Genomic DNA, 19,899 nt, shown 5'->3' with positions numbered 1-19,899 from the left:
CGACTATAATTAATTAACACTAATTAAAGTTATGTATGTTTAACATGATTTTTTCAAAGTTGATAAAGATTGAAGTCTCATATTATAATCATTTTTAGTGTTTTTTATTTTAACTCAAGTCGTTAAAGACTTTAGTTGTTTTTATTTTTTTTATATTGAAGTCTCATTATAATAACATGATTTTAATATTATTTATGTGTCGTGTTTTTTAATTAATTTTTAATATGCATATTATGAGTTTTAGAAAAAATTTGGAAATGTAATTGTATGTTTTTAATGAGTTAGAATGATAGTTTGACAAAATAAGGTGTCATTGCTAATTCACATTTCAAATCACCTTTCCAACTGCTCACATTGTTATCCACATTTTAATCAATTCAACTTTTAGATTTGTAGAAATTTTGTTTCAAATTAATTGTAATTCACACCACGGAACAACCCTAAGGTGGTTTAATTTAATACAAATATTTAAATTTGCTTTCTACAAACTTTTTTTCAAATAAAGAAGATGAACATAGTTGTTAGATTTCTTTTAAAAAATGGATTAGTAATATTTGTGAGGTGGAATGACTAAGAAAGCTTAAATAAATAAAAAAGAAAAATAAAACTAAAACGTTATTAGGGAAACAAATAACCTATCCAAGGTTCTTTCATTTTGACGTAATAAGTTGTAAATGCTTCTTTCATTAGTTTAGTATTATGAGACATAAAATATTTTGCAAATACATAGCTAAAATAATTAAAAATAAATATATTCTTTCACTCTTATTATTATTAATTGGAGTATTCTTTTCTTTCTTTCATTATATAATATTTTAATATTAAAGTCGTGTGAAACCTTAAAAAAAAACCATTAAAGTCTTCATCCAGTTAAATGATTTATTTATCATACACAATAAACTAAAATCCTAAAAGTCACCACCCTCAAGTATGACTTTGTTCTTGATTAATTTTCGAACAAATCACCTCTACTAAACACGACTTCTTCAAAACGAAGTCGTGCCACCTTAACCCAACTTAACCTTATTATTTGTAATTTTTAAAAGAGTAAACCTATATAAGAGTTAAGAAAATAAATTCAATGGTATACTTCCAAAAAATAAACCTATAATGACAAGAATCTCTTTAATTTAAATCATATAACATGAGAATGAAAGTAATTTAATTTTATGATAACAACATTTTCATAGAAAAAAAGTCGATGTATCTATTCATGGCTTGTACGAATGAAAATAATGTAAAAATAGCACTCTCAAACATAAAAAATATCAAGAAATTAATAAAACAAAGAAAATATCAGAATATTTTAGGTTTAACTTTTCAATCACTTTAATAAGAATAACTTTTCAAAGTACTTCTGTCAACAACAAAAAAACTTTCACAAAGTAAAAAAAAACGTGCACAAAGTTCTAAATACCCCTATATTAGAGAATAGCTACTGAATAATACTATTAATAATATTAGAGAATGGCTACTTATTAATATTACTAATAACATATTAATCATCTGGAACAGTCAATATATGAATTTAATCTCTCAACTTTCTCTTAAAATTGATTTTCTAATTTTTAAGTTACTGAAAGTTTTACCAATTTTCTTTTATCCAGAAACCAAATATTACGATTTTAGGACAGATTTAAGGCAAGAAATGATTTTAGAATTTTAGAATTTAGAAATTTAGTTAAAAAAAGGTAACTTTAAAAACTTGTGAGGGTGAAATCATATGTTTTGGTCGGCAATTTTGAATCGAAGTGTTAAAAACTATATTCACATCACTTACGGTGCTGCTATTTGACGTAGCCATGTGCTCAAACAGGTTTTTGACACTCCTAGAATTTGGTTTTCCTTTTCTTTTCTGAAACTAATGAGTTAGTCAAGGTGTTGATGTTGCACTTTGCTCCAAACTATATAACCTTATGAGTTCCAGTTGAATGTATAAAGTCAAGGGTATGGCAATCTATATATACTAAACACAATATTGGTAGCAAAAAAACTCGATCAAAATATTTGTATACAAAGAGAAAAAATAAAATAATAGACACAAAATTTTCATTACTTAACAACACCTTAAATGCTTGGATTTCAGGAAACTGGAAAGGAGTTGTATAGCAACGGTCTGACTTCATGTCAAGGATAATATCATGTTTGTGCGGTATAACTGAGCCTCATGGTATTAACCCCGCCATGATCCATGATGACCTTACTCCATCATCCAGATCCCTATAATTGAATTATGAACCTGCTTGCTAATATTCAGTCATCTACAACCTTCAAACGCCAAGCATAAAGAATAGAATACAAGTTCCAATAAAAGTAAAACAAGTTAGTTTGATTCAAGCTTCTGGCTTTGGTCAGATTCTGGTATGACAGTATCTTGCAAATCAATCCGACCTGCATAACCACAGCACATTGTTCCATCAGCTGTGAGAGATGAGCCTTATATACCAGATTATAACTACCAGTCAATATTGGTCAGACTGGAAAAAACCAAAGCTACACAAATACTGCAGTCTTGATCTGTCAAAGAATATTTATTCTCCAAGGGCCCAAAGAAATGCGTGCATGTCTTGCATATGCGCATTAAGAATAGCTATTCATACCTAACAAGGTAAACAATACATTGCATATGTGCATTAAGAATTCATACCTAACAAGGTAATCAATGAAGGGGCTTTTGATGATCCCTTTTCTCTGATATCTACATCTGCAGAATATTATGTAAAATCTGAGGATTAATGTTTGAATGCTTGTAAAAGACAGATTTTAGTCAAAAAGTATTTGTCATGTTCTTGGTCATCCCAAGGTGTTTATTTTAGGAGTATCTTCTTCGGTTATGCCTACAAATGGATATGGAGGATCATTATTCCATTTCATCTCATGCTTTTGAATGGCGAAGTTTATCTAGATAGGAAAATATATTTCTTTGCCTAAATTAATGTCATTTACTTCCTCAGATTTTATCGTAGTATCAAGTAGATTTCGGGCGTGCAATTAGGAAAAATAAATTATTGACATAATTTATTATTATAATATATTGTACTCTTCCTTTTTAGGACAAGTTTGATGAAAAGTAGCTGTACCATAATTAATTTAGGTTGATTGAAACAAAATAAATCAAATCATAAGAAAAAGGATCATGAAACTCAAAAGGGAAAAAATTGTTCAAAACTCATCATAAATTATGAATTATCAGATTCCTAAAAGAAACAATTTTTTTTTTTACAAATCTCAGTTATTATCTAAACATACAAAAAAAATCCTAGAACAGCTGAAAACATAAAAAAATATCTTCCCCAAACATGCTCTTAGACGTCATCATTCTTAAATCATCATCTAAAAATGTTGTCTCTTAACCATAAAAATAATGTAAATGTTTTCAAGTTTCACCCTAGGATTTCAGCATGAACTGTACCAGCTTTCTTACTTCATAGAAGTTTAAATCCAGGCAGTCACTAAGAGGATGAATTGCCATAAGTTGCATACCTGAACTTTCAAGAGATGTAAGAATGTCTGACTTCTTAAAAGTATATCCAATGAAATTGTTATCTTTGGATGTCAGCATCTGCAAGAGCATCATAAACAAAACAAAATACCATAAGCATTTCAATTTTAAATAAATAGTAAATTACTTATCAAAGAAGCTGGAAAATTCATAAGACAACAGATATTGTTCAAACAAAAAAGAAGTTTTTTCTTTATCTTTGCACGTTCACCTAGCATCTGAAAACATATGCGCTAATTACAATGGAAAAGTTAAAGAAAAACAGCAGCAATGCTACATCTGAAAAACCGTTGAAGCCGAGTTTCAAGAGAAAAAATCTAGACAATAAACTAAAATATTTCATTAACTCAACAGAGACCTTACTTTGTTTGAATAAAACTTCATAGTTTACTTAACCAGCAGAGTATACACTCCTCATAACCAAAATAACATTAAAACAAATTTTTGCCTCCAAACCCAAAACAAGTGGTGCACTAACCTATGAATCTATAAATATAATAGGACACAGACATAGTCAAAAAAAGAAATCAATCAATGTTATTAGTTAAAGATATGGTGCAACGAAATGAAGTTTTTTTTTTTATGTTTGCATTTTTCTTACACATGACATACCTATGTTTGGCACGAAGCACGTAAGCTCTTGCTAACAAACTTGATAAATTACAAGCTTAAGAAAACAAATTACCTTCCGCCAAGGTCCAACAGTTGCTGTTACGGATGGTGGGCCATCTACCTGTCAATGATTTAAATCACTAGTTTAGGTGTGTTTTAGAGTCATTCGACTTTAGAAAGTATAAAAAACAGAAGACATAAATAGCCTCTACGGCTCAAATTTGAAAATTACTCTATCATTGACTCATTGTAAATGATAACAAAATCAGAAGGTGTGACGGCCAAATAACAATCTTGGAAAACCACAATTATTAAAAGATTAGGGAAACAATTCTCAATAAAATACTAAATACTATATAGCCAGCATATATTTTGTTACTTTAAAAACATGTCAATTCTTACAACACCACTTTAAATAATCCGTCTACAACTGTCACTGGTGTCAATTTATATTGATATTAAACTATTTATATAGAAAGAGACAGTTGGGTTGTATGCTTGTTCCCTATAAAACCAAGCCTTCCAAAAAAATGTGAATTTCATGTTGGGCATTAGGTATAGCAGACCTCTTTGTCCAGGCAAGAACCCTTGTTTAGAAGGTATAAACAGAAGAAAGAAGAATAGCTTTTCTTTATGATGAGAAATTGAGAGAGCTCATAATTAAATCATTAAGGATACTATTGGATATTCCCATTGACTACAGATATTGTCAAATTATCAAATGATACTACATATATAGGTGCAAACTTATCTTAGAAGCTGATTTTGTAGAATCGAATTAGACCTAAATCCACTATCTAAGATGGTATTATAGCATATCCTGATCAGATTTGTTGGACTTATGAGTCACTTACTATCACCACCTACAAATATTTAGTATCATGCTTGAGATGTTCAGGCCTCAACATGAGGGTTTGTGTTAGAGATCCCATATAAACTAAAAATATGATCAAATTATAGTATATAAGTGCAAAATTTGTCTTACAAGCCATTTTGTAGAGTTGAATTAGGCCTAAATCCCCTTTCTAAGAGATACTATCTTGCACATGCATTATGATGTTTCATTTACACTCATCGAATCTTTGGTAATTAAATAATTTTGGACCCTACAAGAAATTATTGTTTATGAATAAATTTCACTCATTCTCAATGCATAAACTTTTATGTAATATATACTTACTTCAGGAAACTTCTCAAAATTTTGAGTATCTAAATCCCCAGTGACTGTAGGTTTATAAGCAGCCTCTAATTCATAAAGCATGTCCCACTGAACACCCTTGAACCATGGATGAGCCTGAAAAATCAAGTGCAGATTTGTTAAGAGAGGACTTATGCAGATTATCAGGGCATAACAGTGACAGGTATTTTCAAAGCACAACGTTGAATCATTCCCAGAATACATAGCCTGAGACTGGAGAACCAAGTTAGAAATAAGGTTTATTCCAGTATTTGAAGGAATTGTCAAAAAACACAGGCTACCAATAAGAGTTGTCACCTTTATTTCTTCTACTCCTCTTGTTCCTAGTCTTGAGTCCACATCACATAGTAAGCGAAAGATCAAATCCTTTGCTTCTACTGATATCTTAGGTTCTTCTGGGAATTTCAGGCATGTTTTCCAGTTAACAATCTGGCACAATACAGAACCGCTGGGTCATTATGAAAAAAATTTGGATATGAAGAAAATAAGAGAATCAATCAATCATAATACCTTTCGGCAGGCCATCCTTGGATCATCAGAACAAAATGGAGGATACCCAATAAGCATCTCATACATAATTGCCCCAAGAGACCACCAATCACATTCTATTCCATAGCCCTTCTTGAGCAAAACTTCAGGTGCCATATAATCAAGAGTTCCAACAGTTGAGTACGCCTGACAGGTGTACAAGTTCATAAGAATTAACAGATTTCATATATCAAACAAAACTACCACTTAATATTACACCTCAGAGAAGCTAGTGACATAATAAATATGAAATATTAATCTAGAGCATTTTTTAATTGGTTGTTGCCTTTTTTAATTGCTCCCAGAAATATTTTGATTATAAACTGATTTGATCACAAATAAACTGATCCAACACACATAATCATTACTTCATACATTTTTTACTATTTGTCTATTATGCCAACAAATAGTTAATACCCACTAAGGAACGTGAAATGGGGTAGCGGCATACCAATGCACGTCGATTACGTTTCCACTGCTGTAATTGCTCCTTTGGCATCAACCAAGGAGAAGCAGAATATCCTTCAGTTTCACTGGTTGATTCTTGACTGGTAAGATCTTCATTTTCCAATAAAATTGTTGAATACTTATCGTCAAGAGGCTTACATAAGCCAAAGTCCGAAAGCTTCAAATGACCATTTTTGTCCAGTATCAGGTTATCTGGTTTAATATCCCTACACAAGTAGAATATCTGAACTGAGTATAACTATATTTATTTATCTTACTAGAGAAAATTTATTTAATCAGAAAATTTGAAATCCTTCTACAGAAACATTATATATTTTTATCACCTCAAGATTTTCTTAACATTAGTGACAAATCAATCCACTGTACCATAGTTTTATATTCATCATTCACAATAGCATGAAAGTGGACTACAACTGAATATAGTCTTTTGCGATCTGAAAAGATAAATATAAATTGCATCACATCCTTGTAAAGAGCAGTAAGTTGCATGCAACTAAAAATACTGTTTTTTGATGATTTCAGACCAGACAGTGTGTTATATCTTTGTTAGACCAAGCAATGAGCCATGTTGAACCATATAAGTGTTCTTGGCCCCACTGCTTGCAGCCTCTTGTGCATACATAGGCTACAAGATCAACTGCCAACAACACCAACAAAAGCCTTATGCCACTAGGTGAGGATACTATCGGCTGCCAATAGAGCAATAACTGAACCATGTGATAATAGCCACATACCTATGTACATAGTTGTGTTGATGTATCGAGTTAATAGCAAGAATGCTTTCAGCAATGTAGAAGCGAGCAACGTCTTCAGAAAGAATATCTTCTCTCATTAACAATGTCATAATGTCACCACCAGGTAAATATTCCATGATGAGATAAAGGAAATCCGAATCTTGGAATGAATAATGGAGTTTTACTATGCATCTGCTATCAACCTCTGCCAGCAAGTTTCTCTCGGATCGAACATGTTCCACCTAAATTAGATTAATATCATGATATCAAAAGAAGCACACAAATTGAGCCAAATGTCAGAATAACTTCTAAAGATTCTTGTCTACTTGTACTGGAACTTTTAATCATAATTGAACCCTAAGCTCAAAGAAAATGGATGTTTTTATTCCATTTTCCCCCTATTATGACAAACGTAACCAGCTTCTGGAAACAGCAGGAAGGTATACGGAAGAAGCAAGTTGTTTTCATTGTAAAATGCCTTCTCAACCAAGGAAAATGAGACAGTCAAGTGGATACATCTGACCACCACTTTGTTTTTCACTAGACATGAAGTTCAAATAATTCTGCCTACCAACTAAACAGGTTAACCATTCCAAAAATTAAATAAAATAAAAGCATTCATATTGTAGTAACTAAATTACAAATAAGTGCTGCTATGATGCAAGCTAGGTCACTTAATGTGTTCAAATTCTAATTTTACCATAGAGTCAAACCATCATACACAAAATCAGTTTAATTGGTAAAAAATTGATGTAATCAATTAAATGGAGGAAAACGCCAATGAATTGTGAAATTCGAACAAGGCTTTCTAAATTGCAGTTGCGATCCCTAACATGGCAAGAAATTGCAAACAAATGTTGACAATATGGCCACAATTGCTCTCAGAAAGAGTCCCCTTGTCCTAACAGTTGAAACCAAAGTGACAGACCATTTTCCAAAACCTTGATTGTGAATTTTGCTTGTTTCATGCAATAACTTGTATAATTATCAAGATCAATCAATGCATCTAAGTCTGGCCAACGGGTACCTGTCCGCGACTAAGCATCTCTGACTTCTTCAATTTCTTCATGGCAAAAATCTCTCCCGTACTTTTAGCACGACATAACCTCACCTATATTTTCTCAAAGGTATCAGTGACCACACCTTCAGAAGGAACCAAATGTTTATGCAGATTATATTTTGCATACCTCACCAAAAGCACCTTTCCCAATCACCGTCAATTGCTCGAAATCGTCAATTCCAATTTTACGTCTCTGAATCCTCATGAACTCAGTTTCTCGGCGCTCCAAGTTCCTCATCATTTCCTCCTTCTCCTCAACCGGTATCTGAGATTCTTGCACTTTCCTCTGCAGCGCCCTGCGTCTGAAACAGAAACAACATAAATGCATAAGGTATCCAATTAGGTATCCACTTAAACCATGATCAATTCAAATCATCTCATATTACCTTTACTAGTAGTAATCATGTATACCAAACTCTAGATAGATCATTAGACATACATAGTAATAATATCACAATGATCAACATCAACTTAACTTTTAAGGTTTTAACAATAATATAGTAGTACTTCAATAAAGTATCATCATTAACATAAACTTACTCTCCTACTCAACAAGAAATATTTGACCAAATCTGTGAAAATTCAATTCAACGTTAAAATTATTAAATGATGCGTGTGTGCGTGTGTGTATAAACATGTGAATTCCTGTGATACGAGCTACGAGACTCTACTCTAAAAACAGAGTATTAGAACGAAAAAAAGCTCTCATACAACGTTGTCGGTGAAGGACATTCGAATACGAGAAATCGATCCTGACAGTGCAGAATTATTAAATGAAGCAATAGAGAAAGAAATATAACATAGTAGTGAATGAGGAATGAATAGGTAGGTGAGCGAGTTAGGTGACGTAGGTAGCGTAGTAATAGTAGTAGAACCTGTCTTTGCGATCCTGCAATCCTTGGAGATAGTTCTTGTAATGATTCTCGATGAACTGCTTGGCGGCGGCGGCTTTCTGCCGCGTGACCGGCGAGGAGACGGAAACGTCGGGGCCGGAGTCCAAATCAGCGCGATCGTGCCTGAGGTTAATGGCGCCGAGCCTCACGGTTCCGTCGTAACCGTCCATTCGGATCGGCGATCACGAGATCTGCGACGCCGCGCTCGAGCGATGTGACGTGCGGAGCAAGGAAGAATATACACGCACGCGTCAACGGTTATGGTGGATGCTAGTGCCGGTGCTGTAGCTTGTGTTGTTGGTGTGAGTGGGCAATGAAATGAACTAGTACTTGCAAAAATGCTTCTAAGCTGTAGCAAGCTGTCTTATAACTATGAGTTGTCGCTTCTCCACGTCTTCTTCCCTTTTTCTTTTCTTTTTTATTTTAATTTAGCAAAATGTTGCGGAATTTAATGAATGGACTGTTATTATTTGATCATATATTAAATAAAATTAAAAAATAGTTATATATTTTATATAAGTAAGCTTTTGGAATCTTTTGGAAGCATTGTGCATCCATGATTACTATACAGTCTGATTTTGACTTTGGGAGAGAGAAAAAAAAAAAGAACGCTATTGTCGGCGGAGATCCATATGCATATGGAATGGAATAGAATAGAAAGAACGTAAAGAAGAGATTCACCTTCTTGAAAGTTTGCGTGAATTTCACGCATTCATTGCACCACCCTTTAGATGGACCCTAATCCATTCCAAGCCCTTCTTTTCTTTTCTTCAAATCTTCACAAGGACCCTCCCCTTACTATTTACTAATAATTTTATTTTCTTCTCATTTTAGCTTTTTTAATGGTAAAATAATATGCCATAGAAAATTAATAAGTTGAAAATGTAAACAAAATTGAGTAATTATTCAACCCTCTTTAATATTTTAAGTTAATTTGTATATATAGTCACTATCTCAATAGTTATTAGTCATACATCGATATTCAAGCTTTTTTGGACATGTTCAACGTTTTAATTCAACAACTCATGCTTACCATTCAGTCATAAAAACGTTACATGGGCCACCAAAAAAGCATGACCCAATTTTATTATAGTTAATTTAGGAATGGAACATAATAATAATGGATATGTTCAAATAACGAGGAAAATAATATGTTTAATAAATAATATATTTTATTAAAATCATTCTAAATTATAATTCTGATAATAAATTTTAAGTTTAACTTAATTTAAAAACTGATAAAAATGATATGGTTTGTATTCATTTATATAAATAATTAACTACTGAAAAAATTTGATATGGTGTAAGAAGCAATAACCTAAAAGCAAATATGCATTGTCATACATAATTGGATTGAGGTGATATGTTCCTAAAAGTTGGGCTTTTGGTGTAATTTCATGGATGCTAATGAAGGCAATACTGATTATTGATTTAAACATCTAACTGAGATTAAATGGTCGTACAACATCCAACAACATTTTAGTAATGCATCACTTCAAAACTTTATAATTAATGTTTTTCAACTTTTTAATAAATTTTGTGATGGGAATGCACCTTACTAATAAACGAAATTAGTTATACATATCCCCAGTATACATGAATTAAAGAATTACAATATAAAAGTAAGTAGGTAAATCTACTCCTTCTATTATGTATGAAAAATATTATTTGAGACATTTAAATTTTTTACATTCATTTGACACTATCTTTATTTATCTTTTACTCGTTTTTCTTGAGAAAATACAAAATTTTACACTTTTATGACCATTTTATTCTTATATTCTGTGTCAAATAAATGTAAAAGTATGTCATAATATCATTTTTCTGTATATTTTAAAACACTAAAATTCAGTATCTATTAAGCACAAAAAACTAAGCAGAGAATGCAAATTCATAGTTGATGAGTCATGTGTGGAAGTTAATTGGTAACTCAATACTTGGTGTAGCTACCTCATTGTTTTGAGATACATTCTCTCTACTATTTGCATCTTGGGCAGGTGCAGTCTTTCTGTACTTGTATGGATGCTTTTGAGCAAAAAGTTTGATTATCTGCAATCCTCTCTGTAACTGTGACAGTAATAGGTAATTCATAAATGTTTGTGCTTTCCTTTTAACAAAGTGAACAATGGTTGCCAATAAACCTATGACAGCAATGCTTCCACAAATGCCAAACAAGCCAAAGAAAGGTTGAGGACCAAGTTGTTCATTTTGTATTTTGTTGTTTGTAGATCCACAATTCGTTGTAGACAACATTTTCTCTTCTAGCTTTTGCACTTCTCCACTTTCTATGGCCTTTAAGGTTGCTCGGGATATGTCAATTGCTAAACTTGAACCTTTTGGAAATGCCTTCATCAATCAAAGAGAAAGGACATAAGAAAGTAATGAATTGTATTTACATTTGAATTATTAAAAAGAAAATAAATGTAGCAAGTTTTGAATATAATGTAGGATGATGCTGTTAAGAAATGAACAAAGAACTGACGTGGGCACCTCTCTCACGAAAATTTCACATGACCGACTTATAAGATATTATATATTATAAATTGGTATTATTTCTTGTTGACGTGGAATTTTCTAACGTATACATGTATATAGAAGATGACGAGAAAAGAAACTCACGAAGCCTAATCCACCAAGCTTCAAGGTAGGTCCTGCTTTGATGTAGCCTTTGCAATAGGTGGCTAGGAAGACATCAGCATGAGGGGCAATGGTGAAAGAAGCCACAATTTCTTTGTTCTCAAATGCTCTTGGGAAATCATGGATGGAGTCAAAGACCCTGATATTCTGTGGCTGGAATTTGAGTTCATCAACTAAGTAATGGACCAAAAAAGTGTTCTTATTGCACCCTATGATTGCATTTGTCTTCAGCAGTGTTTGTATATCAGGCACAGCTGGTTCAAGATGGGACACTGTCATCATGGATGAAAGGCTCGCAGTAAAACTTTGTGTCACAATCAGAATAGCAAATAACCAAGGTGCTAGCACTACTCTGGCCAAGTTGCTATTTACTGGTTCTCCTACATATCACAAGCATTCATAATAGAGAGAGACAAAAAATGGTGAATATATATAGCTATTAGAAAAGGATATGAAGGAGTTCTTACACTTTCCCTTTATTCTAATTAAGTTCAATATTCTAAATGCTAACACAAATTAAGGATTTTGATGAATGAAAAATGTAAGTAATGAATGGCGATTTGATGAATTGTAAGAGATATATAAAGGAGTTTAGAGTGTCATTACTGAGACTTACTGTGTATGAAGAACAATGTTGTGACAGAAAACCAGAGAATGGCCCCAAGACTCTTCAGCTCCGAATTGTTTTCACCTTCAATGAACCAGATTACAAATGCTATGAACAGATGCATTGCTGCCATCAGCATCCACATTTCTTTTGTGAAAGCGTCCATGAACATCCAGGTTTCTTTGGATCTATCTGGCTTTACTTTCACCACCATGGCTATGCCAGATTCAACATATGGATGACTGAATTCAGCAAATGCATATCTATGTTCCACCACTTGTATATCCCCCACAGCAGCATCAAGGTACTGTATTAGAAACACACATCATACCAACATTATATATCAATTATTGAGAAGTTTTTCTGATCATGATGATCTTAATCAGCATGGATAATGATTTTTACCTTATTGTTCACTTGTTCAACTATCTGATCGTAAGAGCCATAAAATGGCACAAAAACAAAAGGCAGGTGATAAGGCAGGCGTTGCACAACTGATTCAAAGACATTGATTGAGAAACCAGTGAATTGGGTTTCATTCAGTCTCTTATCATGGCTCACATTCACAAACTGAGGACATGGATCAACAGCGGGAACCCCAATTTTCAAAGGCTTTCCCTCACTGCTATTATACACCCAACCTTTTGGAACTGTTTTCAACCCACCAGGCCAATCCACAGAACTTAAAAGCAATCTAGCAGAACCAGCACTAGTTGTTGTTGTGTTCACCACCTCATGCTCAACAAGGCTCTCACTCAAACCAGACTCCATTGACCAATATGCTAACTCTTTGTAACCTTTTCCAACAACATTGACAATCTTAAAGGTTGGTGATTCCAATAACATTCTTCCTTTGAACCTTATCTTCCCACTAAGGCCCTCGTGATCACTATGCAAAATATTTTCTGATAAGGAAAAGTTTCCCTGTGAGCTCTCCAAGGCTTTAGCAATGGTCCAAACAGCATCATAAGCCCTGAGAGCAAAGACACTCGGATGCAATCTTTCTTCCTCAGGGTATTCCAGTGCAAACCTTCTCCTAAACATGAACTTGAAACGTTTGAACCTTTCACTCACTTCCATGAAGTTGGTTTTGCACCCCATGACACCTTGCATGTTGAAAGTGACAGAAGGATCAAGGGAATCAAGGTGGTTGGCTACATCATCTGCAATGATCCACACTGACCCTTTTTCCATCATTCCCATTTGCTTTGCCTTCTGAAAAAGCAAAGTGGCAAACTCCAAGGAGGATTGAATAAGCAAGAACACCCTATTGCTCTTGCTCTTGAGCCTTGTAAGCTCGTGTTCTATGATCTTTGTTGGGTTTGAGAGAAGGGTCATTGAAGCAAAAGCTACATGGTGATCGATTTCAGCATTGACCAGGCGCAGAGAGTAAGAGAGTCTTGTCAGTATCTCTGAATGAGAGGCAAAGAGATTGTTGTGTTCGTAAATTGCTGTAACCTTTCGCCAATGGAATTGGTGTATGATGGATGCAGTGCAGTGCATGTGAAGGGTGACTTCATGGCCCATTTGGATGAAGTGTGGCAATGGGATTGAAGCTATTTCTGGAGTAGCTGTTGAGGTTAGAGATATGATGGGAACATCCTTTGAGTTTTCGTCAATGGAGAGGAATAATGTTGCTGCATCGAGTTTTGTTCCTACGACAACTTGCACTTGTTTGTTGTTTGCAAGATCTGTGTAGTTGCATGAAAAAAATGGAACACATACTGAACAATGTGCTTATAGGCTTTCTCGGTGGAAAAAAAATTGGAATATTTCTTTTTGTTTCTATATATATTTTGGATCATCCATTCTCATTTTAAAATATGAGAAATGTAAAAAGTATGTTTTAGAATATCAATCATAAAATGAAATAAAAAAAATGTCCAGGAACTTCTTAAACTGAAAGTTAAAAAATAGGATTATAATATATATTTCTTCTTTTCTTTTAAAAGAGAAAGATATATATCCTACTTAATTTCTCTCTTTTTTTTTAGAAAAACATGAAAATACTATAAAAAAATATTAAATAACAACTAAATTTAAAGATAAAGAATAATTAGTTATTTTAGTAAATAATTTAGACAGAAATTTATAAATTAAAAATTATTAATATTTAAAATATTTTTTTATTATAATTAATTTGTGAATTAAAATTTAAATTTGTTTGTAATATTAGCTATGAAAATTAATTTTTAATAATAAATTAAATAATAATTTAAATACTAGTTCTTCAGTAACTAAAATTTGATAATTAATATTAGAGATTAATTTATATTATAATTCATAAATTAATTATAATTTTTTATTTATTATGTCATATACAAATAATTTTTAATTTATAAATTGGTATTTAAAGTTTTAACTATTTTTTATTTTTTGAATTGGTTGTTATTTAATGTTTTTTTAGTAGTATCTGGGACATGTGAACTTCTCTTGTGATTTATCAAGGTGTTTTAATAATTCTTCTATTATAACTTTTAACTTAAAGGAAAATGAGTTACTTTTTAAAATCATGAAATTAAAAAATAAAAAAAATAAATAATAAACTTAAACATATCGAACTGTTTGAGACGATACAGCTTTTTTTAATACCGCCTTGTTAATTAATAATATGTTCAATTAACATCAATCTGATAAAATATTTGTAAGGTATAATTTAGTATAAGAAACCTTGAAAAAAAGAAGATGAACTGTCGTGTATTAGATAATGAATGGTTCAGATTTTTCAAAAGTATGACTGGTTTAATTTTCATATAAAAATGGTCTCTACTCCATGTACAGTGATTTTATACTTACTTTATGATAATCATTTTAATTATACGTAGTTAAACACAAAAAATTATTTTTCTAATATTTAAACTCTAGTTGCTTTCAAAATTGAACTGAGTATTATTTTGTATCACTAAAATTATATACTTTTAGTAAGCGTTATTAACATAGGGTGTGTTTGTTTTATGCCAAACCACTTCTCAAGACACATTGAACTTCAATCCCACTTTTACAGATCATTGGCGTTGAACAGAGAGAAATTCAAAGTCATGTACTAAAAACCTATTATATATAACATTAAAATTAATTTAGGATAATTGTTAATTAATTAAGTAGGAGTATTTGTTTTCAGGTTGAAGTAGATGATTTAGTTACAGAGGTAGAGGTTGAGGTTGAGTTTGAGAAGAATGTGAAGTAACTGAAAATTACCAGCAGCGAAGATGGTGGGAGATGATGGGTTGCGATGAAAGTTATAACTGTAGTTCAAGGCAAGCTCATAGCAGCTCTGTCGATTCACATCTTCAATTGCAACTTCCATTGCTATCTTCTCTTCCTTTCCCACTCGAGAACTCAACTCTACGGCTGCTCCAATGTTCACAACATTCTTCGACTTCAACCTTGAACACTTCTCTATGCTGCTCCTTTTTATCTCATCATCATTTGCATTAGCTGTAGCCTCTGACCACACCCACAGAAGCAGTACTGCTACTACCAACAATAACTGAAATGGAGACATAGAATTGTTCGAACTTGCTGGAACAAGTTTAACAAATATTGCTTTGGCTAGCTGTCTGCAAACTATATATGGAGGAGCAAATTAAGTAATGCCATGAGTAGAAAATAACATTTAAAATTTATATGCGTATGATGCAGATAGTCCAGGTCTTATGCTTTTGGATATTATCTGCTTAATAAAGAAAACATTATTGCGTATGAGTGTGGTCACGATTGTAGACTTTTACCAGAAAATGTATATAAATATATGGATTCCAAAACTTCAGCATTTTGTTATGGAGATTTGACTTTGCATGACAAGAGAATTGGTCGTTAACCTTTGTTGTCCACTCTGCTTCCTCATTGTTTCTTTCTTTGGCTGGAATGTGCATAAACTGAAAAGAGCATCGTCATCATCAACTTTATTCCATTACAAGTAACTAGTAGGGGTTTAATTGTTAACAAATGCCTTGAAAATAGTATGAAAATACATTTAGGAAGTTTTCAAATCATTTTAAATTAAATATTAAAGATTATACTTTGAATAAGAAAACTAGTTGTACTTTTTAATTAGTTAATGTCTTTTTCTACCAAGGTGACAGTGCATGTAGAAGTAGCTAAAATCTCTTGAGCACTTGTTCTTGGATTTGATATTGACATTAATGTTTATAATAAAAGTAATCTTTGATTTTAACTTATGAAAAAAAAAATTTCATATTTTTTCTTCATGAAGTAGTAACCATCAAAAGCCACAGTTACAAGCATGATACTTTGGACCTCCAAAATAAAATGTAATTTCAACAAAGGGATAAAAAAACAAAATCCTAAAAAATATAGGTTACAAGTATTTACAGCAGGTAAACCAAATAACTAAGATGTGAGTTACAATAATATAACCAAAACATAGACCAAAAGCAAGCTTTTCAGACTGCATTGTTTTCAGTTCAATGAACACCCAGGAGGATACTTCCTATTCTAAAACTGTAAAAATATAAGAAAATGACTTGTTATTGAAGAACCAAACGTGCTTTTATCCTTGAACGAATTTTCTGCAGAACTGTCTGCAATCGGTTATGCTGGCGATATTGTGAAATGCTCGGTACGAAATCTTCACCTTTGGCTCCTTCACCACCGTCTGGAGTTTCACGTCTAGCAAGCAGCAATGGAGCCACCTCGGGCAAGAAATCAATACCAGCCAGGTGCTGAGCCCATTTGTAAGGACGTGAAGTTCTATCGCAATTAAACAACATTACAGCATCCCCAACATAGAGCATAGCCGACTGCATCACCATCCAAACAAAAACAAATGACATATAAATGCAACGGGGATAGAAAAAACGAAAGTTGCAGATAGACAGGTAAACAAGATGCCCAAACCTGGTGAGGAAGCTCGAGACCTGTGTCATCAGGGAACAAATTGCTTAAGATGTCATTCTCAGGACCATCAATAGATGCTTTGATCCCGACACATATAATATTCAACTGCATCATGTACTCAAAATTTAGAGTAACGAGGTTTGCAGACTCTAAATCAGAGACTTCGTCATCATAAATATGGAGATTGACTGTAAGTGGGTGAACTTGAAATATTCCTACTTGGTCAAGGCTCTCCTTGCCTTGAAACCTCCTTGGCCTTTTACTCGGTCTCTGACCATCTTCATCAGGTTCATCATTTTCCAATTTCGGACTCGCTACAGTAGTGGAAATGCCTGAGAGATGAAACCACAGCAAACAAATTGAGAAATATGGAAAATATTAAAAGTAACATGAGTGAAGACCATTAGTAATGACAATGGTACTTTAAATCTAGCAATAAACTTCGTTTCGTTTACTCATTATCCAGTGATTAGTGTTGAAACTATTTAATAACCTATTGTAAACAGCAGCTAAATTCCAAGTAATACATAAGTGATATTCGGGGGACTGGAATTGAATCACCTACAAGATACTGAAACATTGAAATTTATAGTCCTGCACCAGCAGATACACCGAAGCTGCTAATAGTACTGGATAATGGATAACATAGATTCCAATCGATAAAATGCTAGAATTGAAACATCAACTCTCAATTACCAGTGTCCTTGTGAGCTTGAATGTGGGCAAAAGATTGAGCATCTTTGACACTTCCTACAATCTCCACATCAATAGATTCTCCAAACGCCTCCTTTTGAGCCAACAGCTGTGAGTAAATCACATAAAGAGGTGGTGGAAGCAACTCTGCTGAGTGATGCCGCTTTAGTTTCTTAGTATGCTGAACTCCTAGTTGATTTTGCACTGGCAAGGATGCTTTCTTGAGAGACTTGAGATGTGAAGGGAGGCTAGACAAGAACTTCTTTCGGTTTGCAATTGTCTCCAAAAGAGTTTTCTTTTTCTGCTCCAGTTTGTCATGAAGCTTGCAAAGCTCCTTGCGCTGATACAACATTGCAAATATAAGTACAAGCACATTTATTTCACCATTAGCAAGAAAATGCAACTTAGTACTACAAGCTTTAAATATAAATTAATGGGACAATGAACTTCCCAACCTGAAGTCTAACATTGTAGGTATATATGCTTATTAAATGACTAATCTAAATCTCCACACTCATTTAGTGGGAAAATGCATAAAGATGTTGCTCTCAAACCGCTTATCCACAAAGTATCAAGTCAGGTATCTTCAATCTATTGCATATTTATATTTATATAAATCCGTATACCTCTCTCAAATACAGAGACACGTTGACACAGGGCGCCACCATCTATTTACCCTCCAATCCTTCTTTTAAAGAACGTGTTAGCTTGTCAATACAAAACTTGTGCCGGAAGCAAAACCATCCATGACCACAATAGTACAATTCAACATTTACCAAGATCTGAAAATCAAATATTTCCATTCTCTTGGTTCCTTTTTTGGACAAAAACTAGATTCCATAATAATACTAAGACATAGGTAAATCCTGGAACTTGCCAAACTACAATATCACAAAGTTTCTTTAGCGTATTAAACATCTAATATGAAGAATCGAATACCCTGAGAGCACAATATATTAAGTGTAGGCTCAACATAGCATACATTAAATTTTTCCAGAGTGCGTACAAGGTTTTAAACCGCAGCTGCAATTTCGAAATTATAGTCAAGGTTTTAAGATTGTTTCGCCCGCAATACAACCACAATTATGTGCAGCACGATTCAATATTATTGTCACGATTTTTACGATGCTCGTGACAGCAAGGATTACAGTTATAGTCACATTCACCGTATTTATCCCCAGTATCAAGGAACACAACGATACCGCAATTGTGGCCACATTGACAGCACTCATCCACAAAATCCCACACGCAACAAAACAGTAGAACTTCAAACATTTCCAACTCCTAAGGCTTTAACAACTCTTAACCATGTCTGATTCAATAAAAACAAATAAATAAATAAAATAAGCAAATGCTACTCACCTGAAACAACTCAAAATTGAGTCTCTTCAGCACGAGATTATGTTCACTGTGACTACACAAAACGGAGTCCTTCATACCCTGCGGCGAGTCACGAAAAAACTCTCCCTCCGACACCAGCTCAATATCAGGATACTTGGACTTGAAATCGTTACACGCCTTTATTGCCTTCACGTAGTGACTCTTCTCGTAGATCAGGTTCTGAAGCTGCTGCGTGGTGAGTTCCAGAGGCGCCTTCGCACGCTCAGTTTCCGTTCTCGCACGCTCCTCCTCCAACAAGATGGAGCGATTGGCCTGAAAAAGCGAAACGCGCGTTAGTTAGTTCCGTTACGACGTCGCATTGCGAAGATAAAACCCTAGCGCGTGAGGAACCTGGCGAAGAGTGACGAAATGAAGGAACGTTTGAGTGAGGAGCTCTCTGAGTCGGAGAGTGAGGAGTGGTTTGGGTTCGGCCTGTTTCTTCAGAGCGAGAATCTCGGCGACGATGTTTTCTATTGAAGCTTTCGTTTTACGCAACGATTTTTGCGGAGACTCCTCGTCCGAATCGCGTTGTCGAGGGGAATGCGGAAACATTTGCTCGTCACCGACGCCCTCGCTATTTGAAACCGGAACGGCAACCACCTCCTCCGTCGTTTCGCCGTCTTCCATTATTACTCTCTGCACCGGTAATTGTTTCACCGTGGAGAGCGTGTTTGAGGGTCTCCGCTGGGAAATTGTGGGTGATTTAACGAACTCTTACAGGTAAATT

General features: G+C 33.7%; 3 protein-coding genes across 3 annotated transcripts; all 3 read right to left on the bottom strand.

Annotated features, from left to right (window-relative positions):
- Positions 1-1,934: 1,934 nt before the first annotated feature.
- Positions 1,935-9,330, bottom strand: LOC108338473 (uncharacterized). Its single transcript, XM_017575375.2, has 12 exons — positions 8,978-9,330; positions 8,230-8,404; positions 8,070-8,153; positions 7,043-7,284; positions 6,292-6,514; positions 5,823-5,987; positions 5,610-5,741; positions 5,295-5,408; positions 4,188-4,235; positions 3,484-3,562; positions 2,648-2,704; positions 1,935-2,391 (listed from the first exon to the last, which is right to left on the bottom strand). Exons 1-12 carry the CDS (start codon positions 9,163-9,165, stop codon positions 2,324-2,326), a joined length of 1,575 nt encoding a protein of 524 aa, XP_017430864.1. The 5' UTR covers positions 9,166-9,330; the 3' UTR covers positions 1,935-2,323.
- Positions 9,331-10,863: 1,533 nt separating this feature from the next.
- On the bottom strand, positions 10,864-16,382 carry LOC108337024 (glutamate receptor 3.2-like). Its single transcript, XM_017573461.2, has 7 exons — positions 16,314-16,382; positions 16,061-16,117; positions 15,438-15,729; positions 12,645-13,930; positions 12,249-12,546; positions 11,615-12,012; positions 10,864-11,341 (listed from the first exon to the last, which is right to left on the bottom strand). The coding sequence occupies exons 1-7, from the start codon at positions 16,380-16,382 to the stop codon at positions 10,901-10,903; spliced, it is 2,841 nt and encodes a 946-aa protein (XP_017428950.2). The 3' UTR covers positions 10,864-10,900.
- Positions 16,383-16,492: 110 nt separating this feature from the next.
- On the bottom strand, positions 16,493-19,899 carry LOC108336320 (THO complex subunit 5B). The gene is made up of 5 exons (XM_017572735.2): positions 19,524-19,899; positions 19,155-19,445; positions 17,796-18,132; positions 17,100-17,431; positions 16,493-17,002 (listed from the first exon to the last, which is right to left on the bottom strand). Exons 1-5 carry the CDS (start codon positions 19,797-19,799, stop codon positions 16,730-16,732), a joined length of 1,509 nt encoding a protein of 502 aa, XP_017428224.1. The 5' UTR covers positions 19,800-19,899; the 3' UTR covers positions 16,493-16,729.

Source organism: Vigna angularis, chromosome 7 (assembly GCF_016808095.1).
Source record: "Vigna angularis cultivar LongXiaoDou No.4 chromosome 7, ASM1680809v1, whole genome shotgun sequence".
Classification (NCBI taxonomy): Eukaryota; Viridiplantae; Streptophyta; class Magnoliopsida; order Fabales; family Fabaceae; genus Vigna; species Vigna angularis.
This window is presented reverse-complemented; position numbering and strand designations above follow the sequence as displayed.

Coding starts and splice junctions, on each gene's coding strand:
- LOC108338473 (XM_017575375.2), bottom strand. CDS start 9,165: ATGGACGGTTACGACGGAACCGTGAGGCTCGGCGCCATTAACCTCAGG. Junction 6,515..7,042: donor CAACACAACTATGTACATAG/GTATGTGGCTAT, acceptor CTACTTGTGTAG/GGATATTAAACCAGATAACC. Junction 5,409..5,609: donor GAGGAGTAGAAGAAATAAAG/GTGACAACTCTT, acceptor TTGATTTTTCAG/GCTCATCCATGGTTCAAGGG.
- LOC108337024 (XM_017573461.2), bottom strand. CDS start 16,382: ATGTCAATATCAAATCCAAGAACAAGTGCTCAAGAGATTTTAGCTACT. Junction 15,730..16,060: donor AAGCAGAGTGGACAACAAAG/GTTAACGACCAA, acceptor TCTCCATTTCAG/TTATTGTTGGTAGTAGCAGT. Junction 12,547..12,644: donor TTGAACAAGTGAACAATAAG/GTAAAAATCATT, acceptor TTTCTAATACAG/TACCTTGATGCTGCTGTGGG.
- LOC108336320 (XM_017572735.2), bottom strand. CDS start 19,799: ATGGAAGACGGCGAAACGACGGAGGAGGTGGTTGCCGTTCCGGTTTCA. Junction 18,133..19,154: donor TCAATTTTGAGTTGTTTCAG/GTGAGTAGCATT, acceptor ATGTTGTATCAG/CGCAAGGAGCTTTGCAAGCT. Junction 17,432..17,795: donor TCAAGCTCACAAGGACACTG/GTAATTGAGAGT, acceptor TTCATCTCTCAG/GCATTTCCACTACTGTAGCG.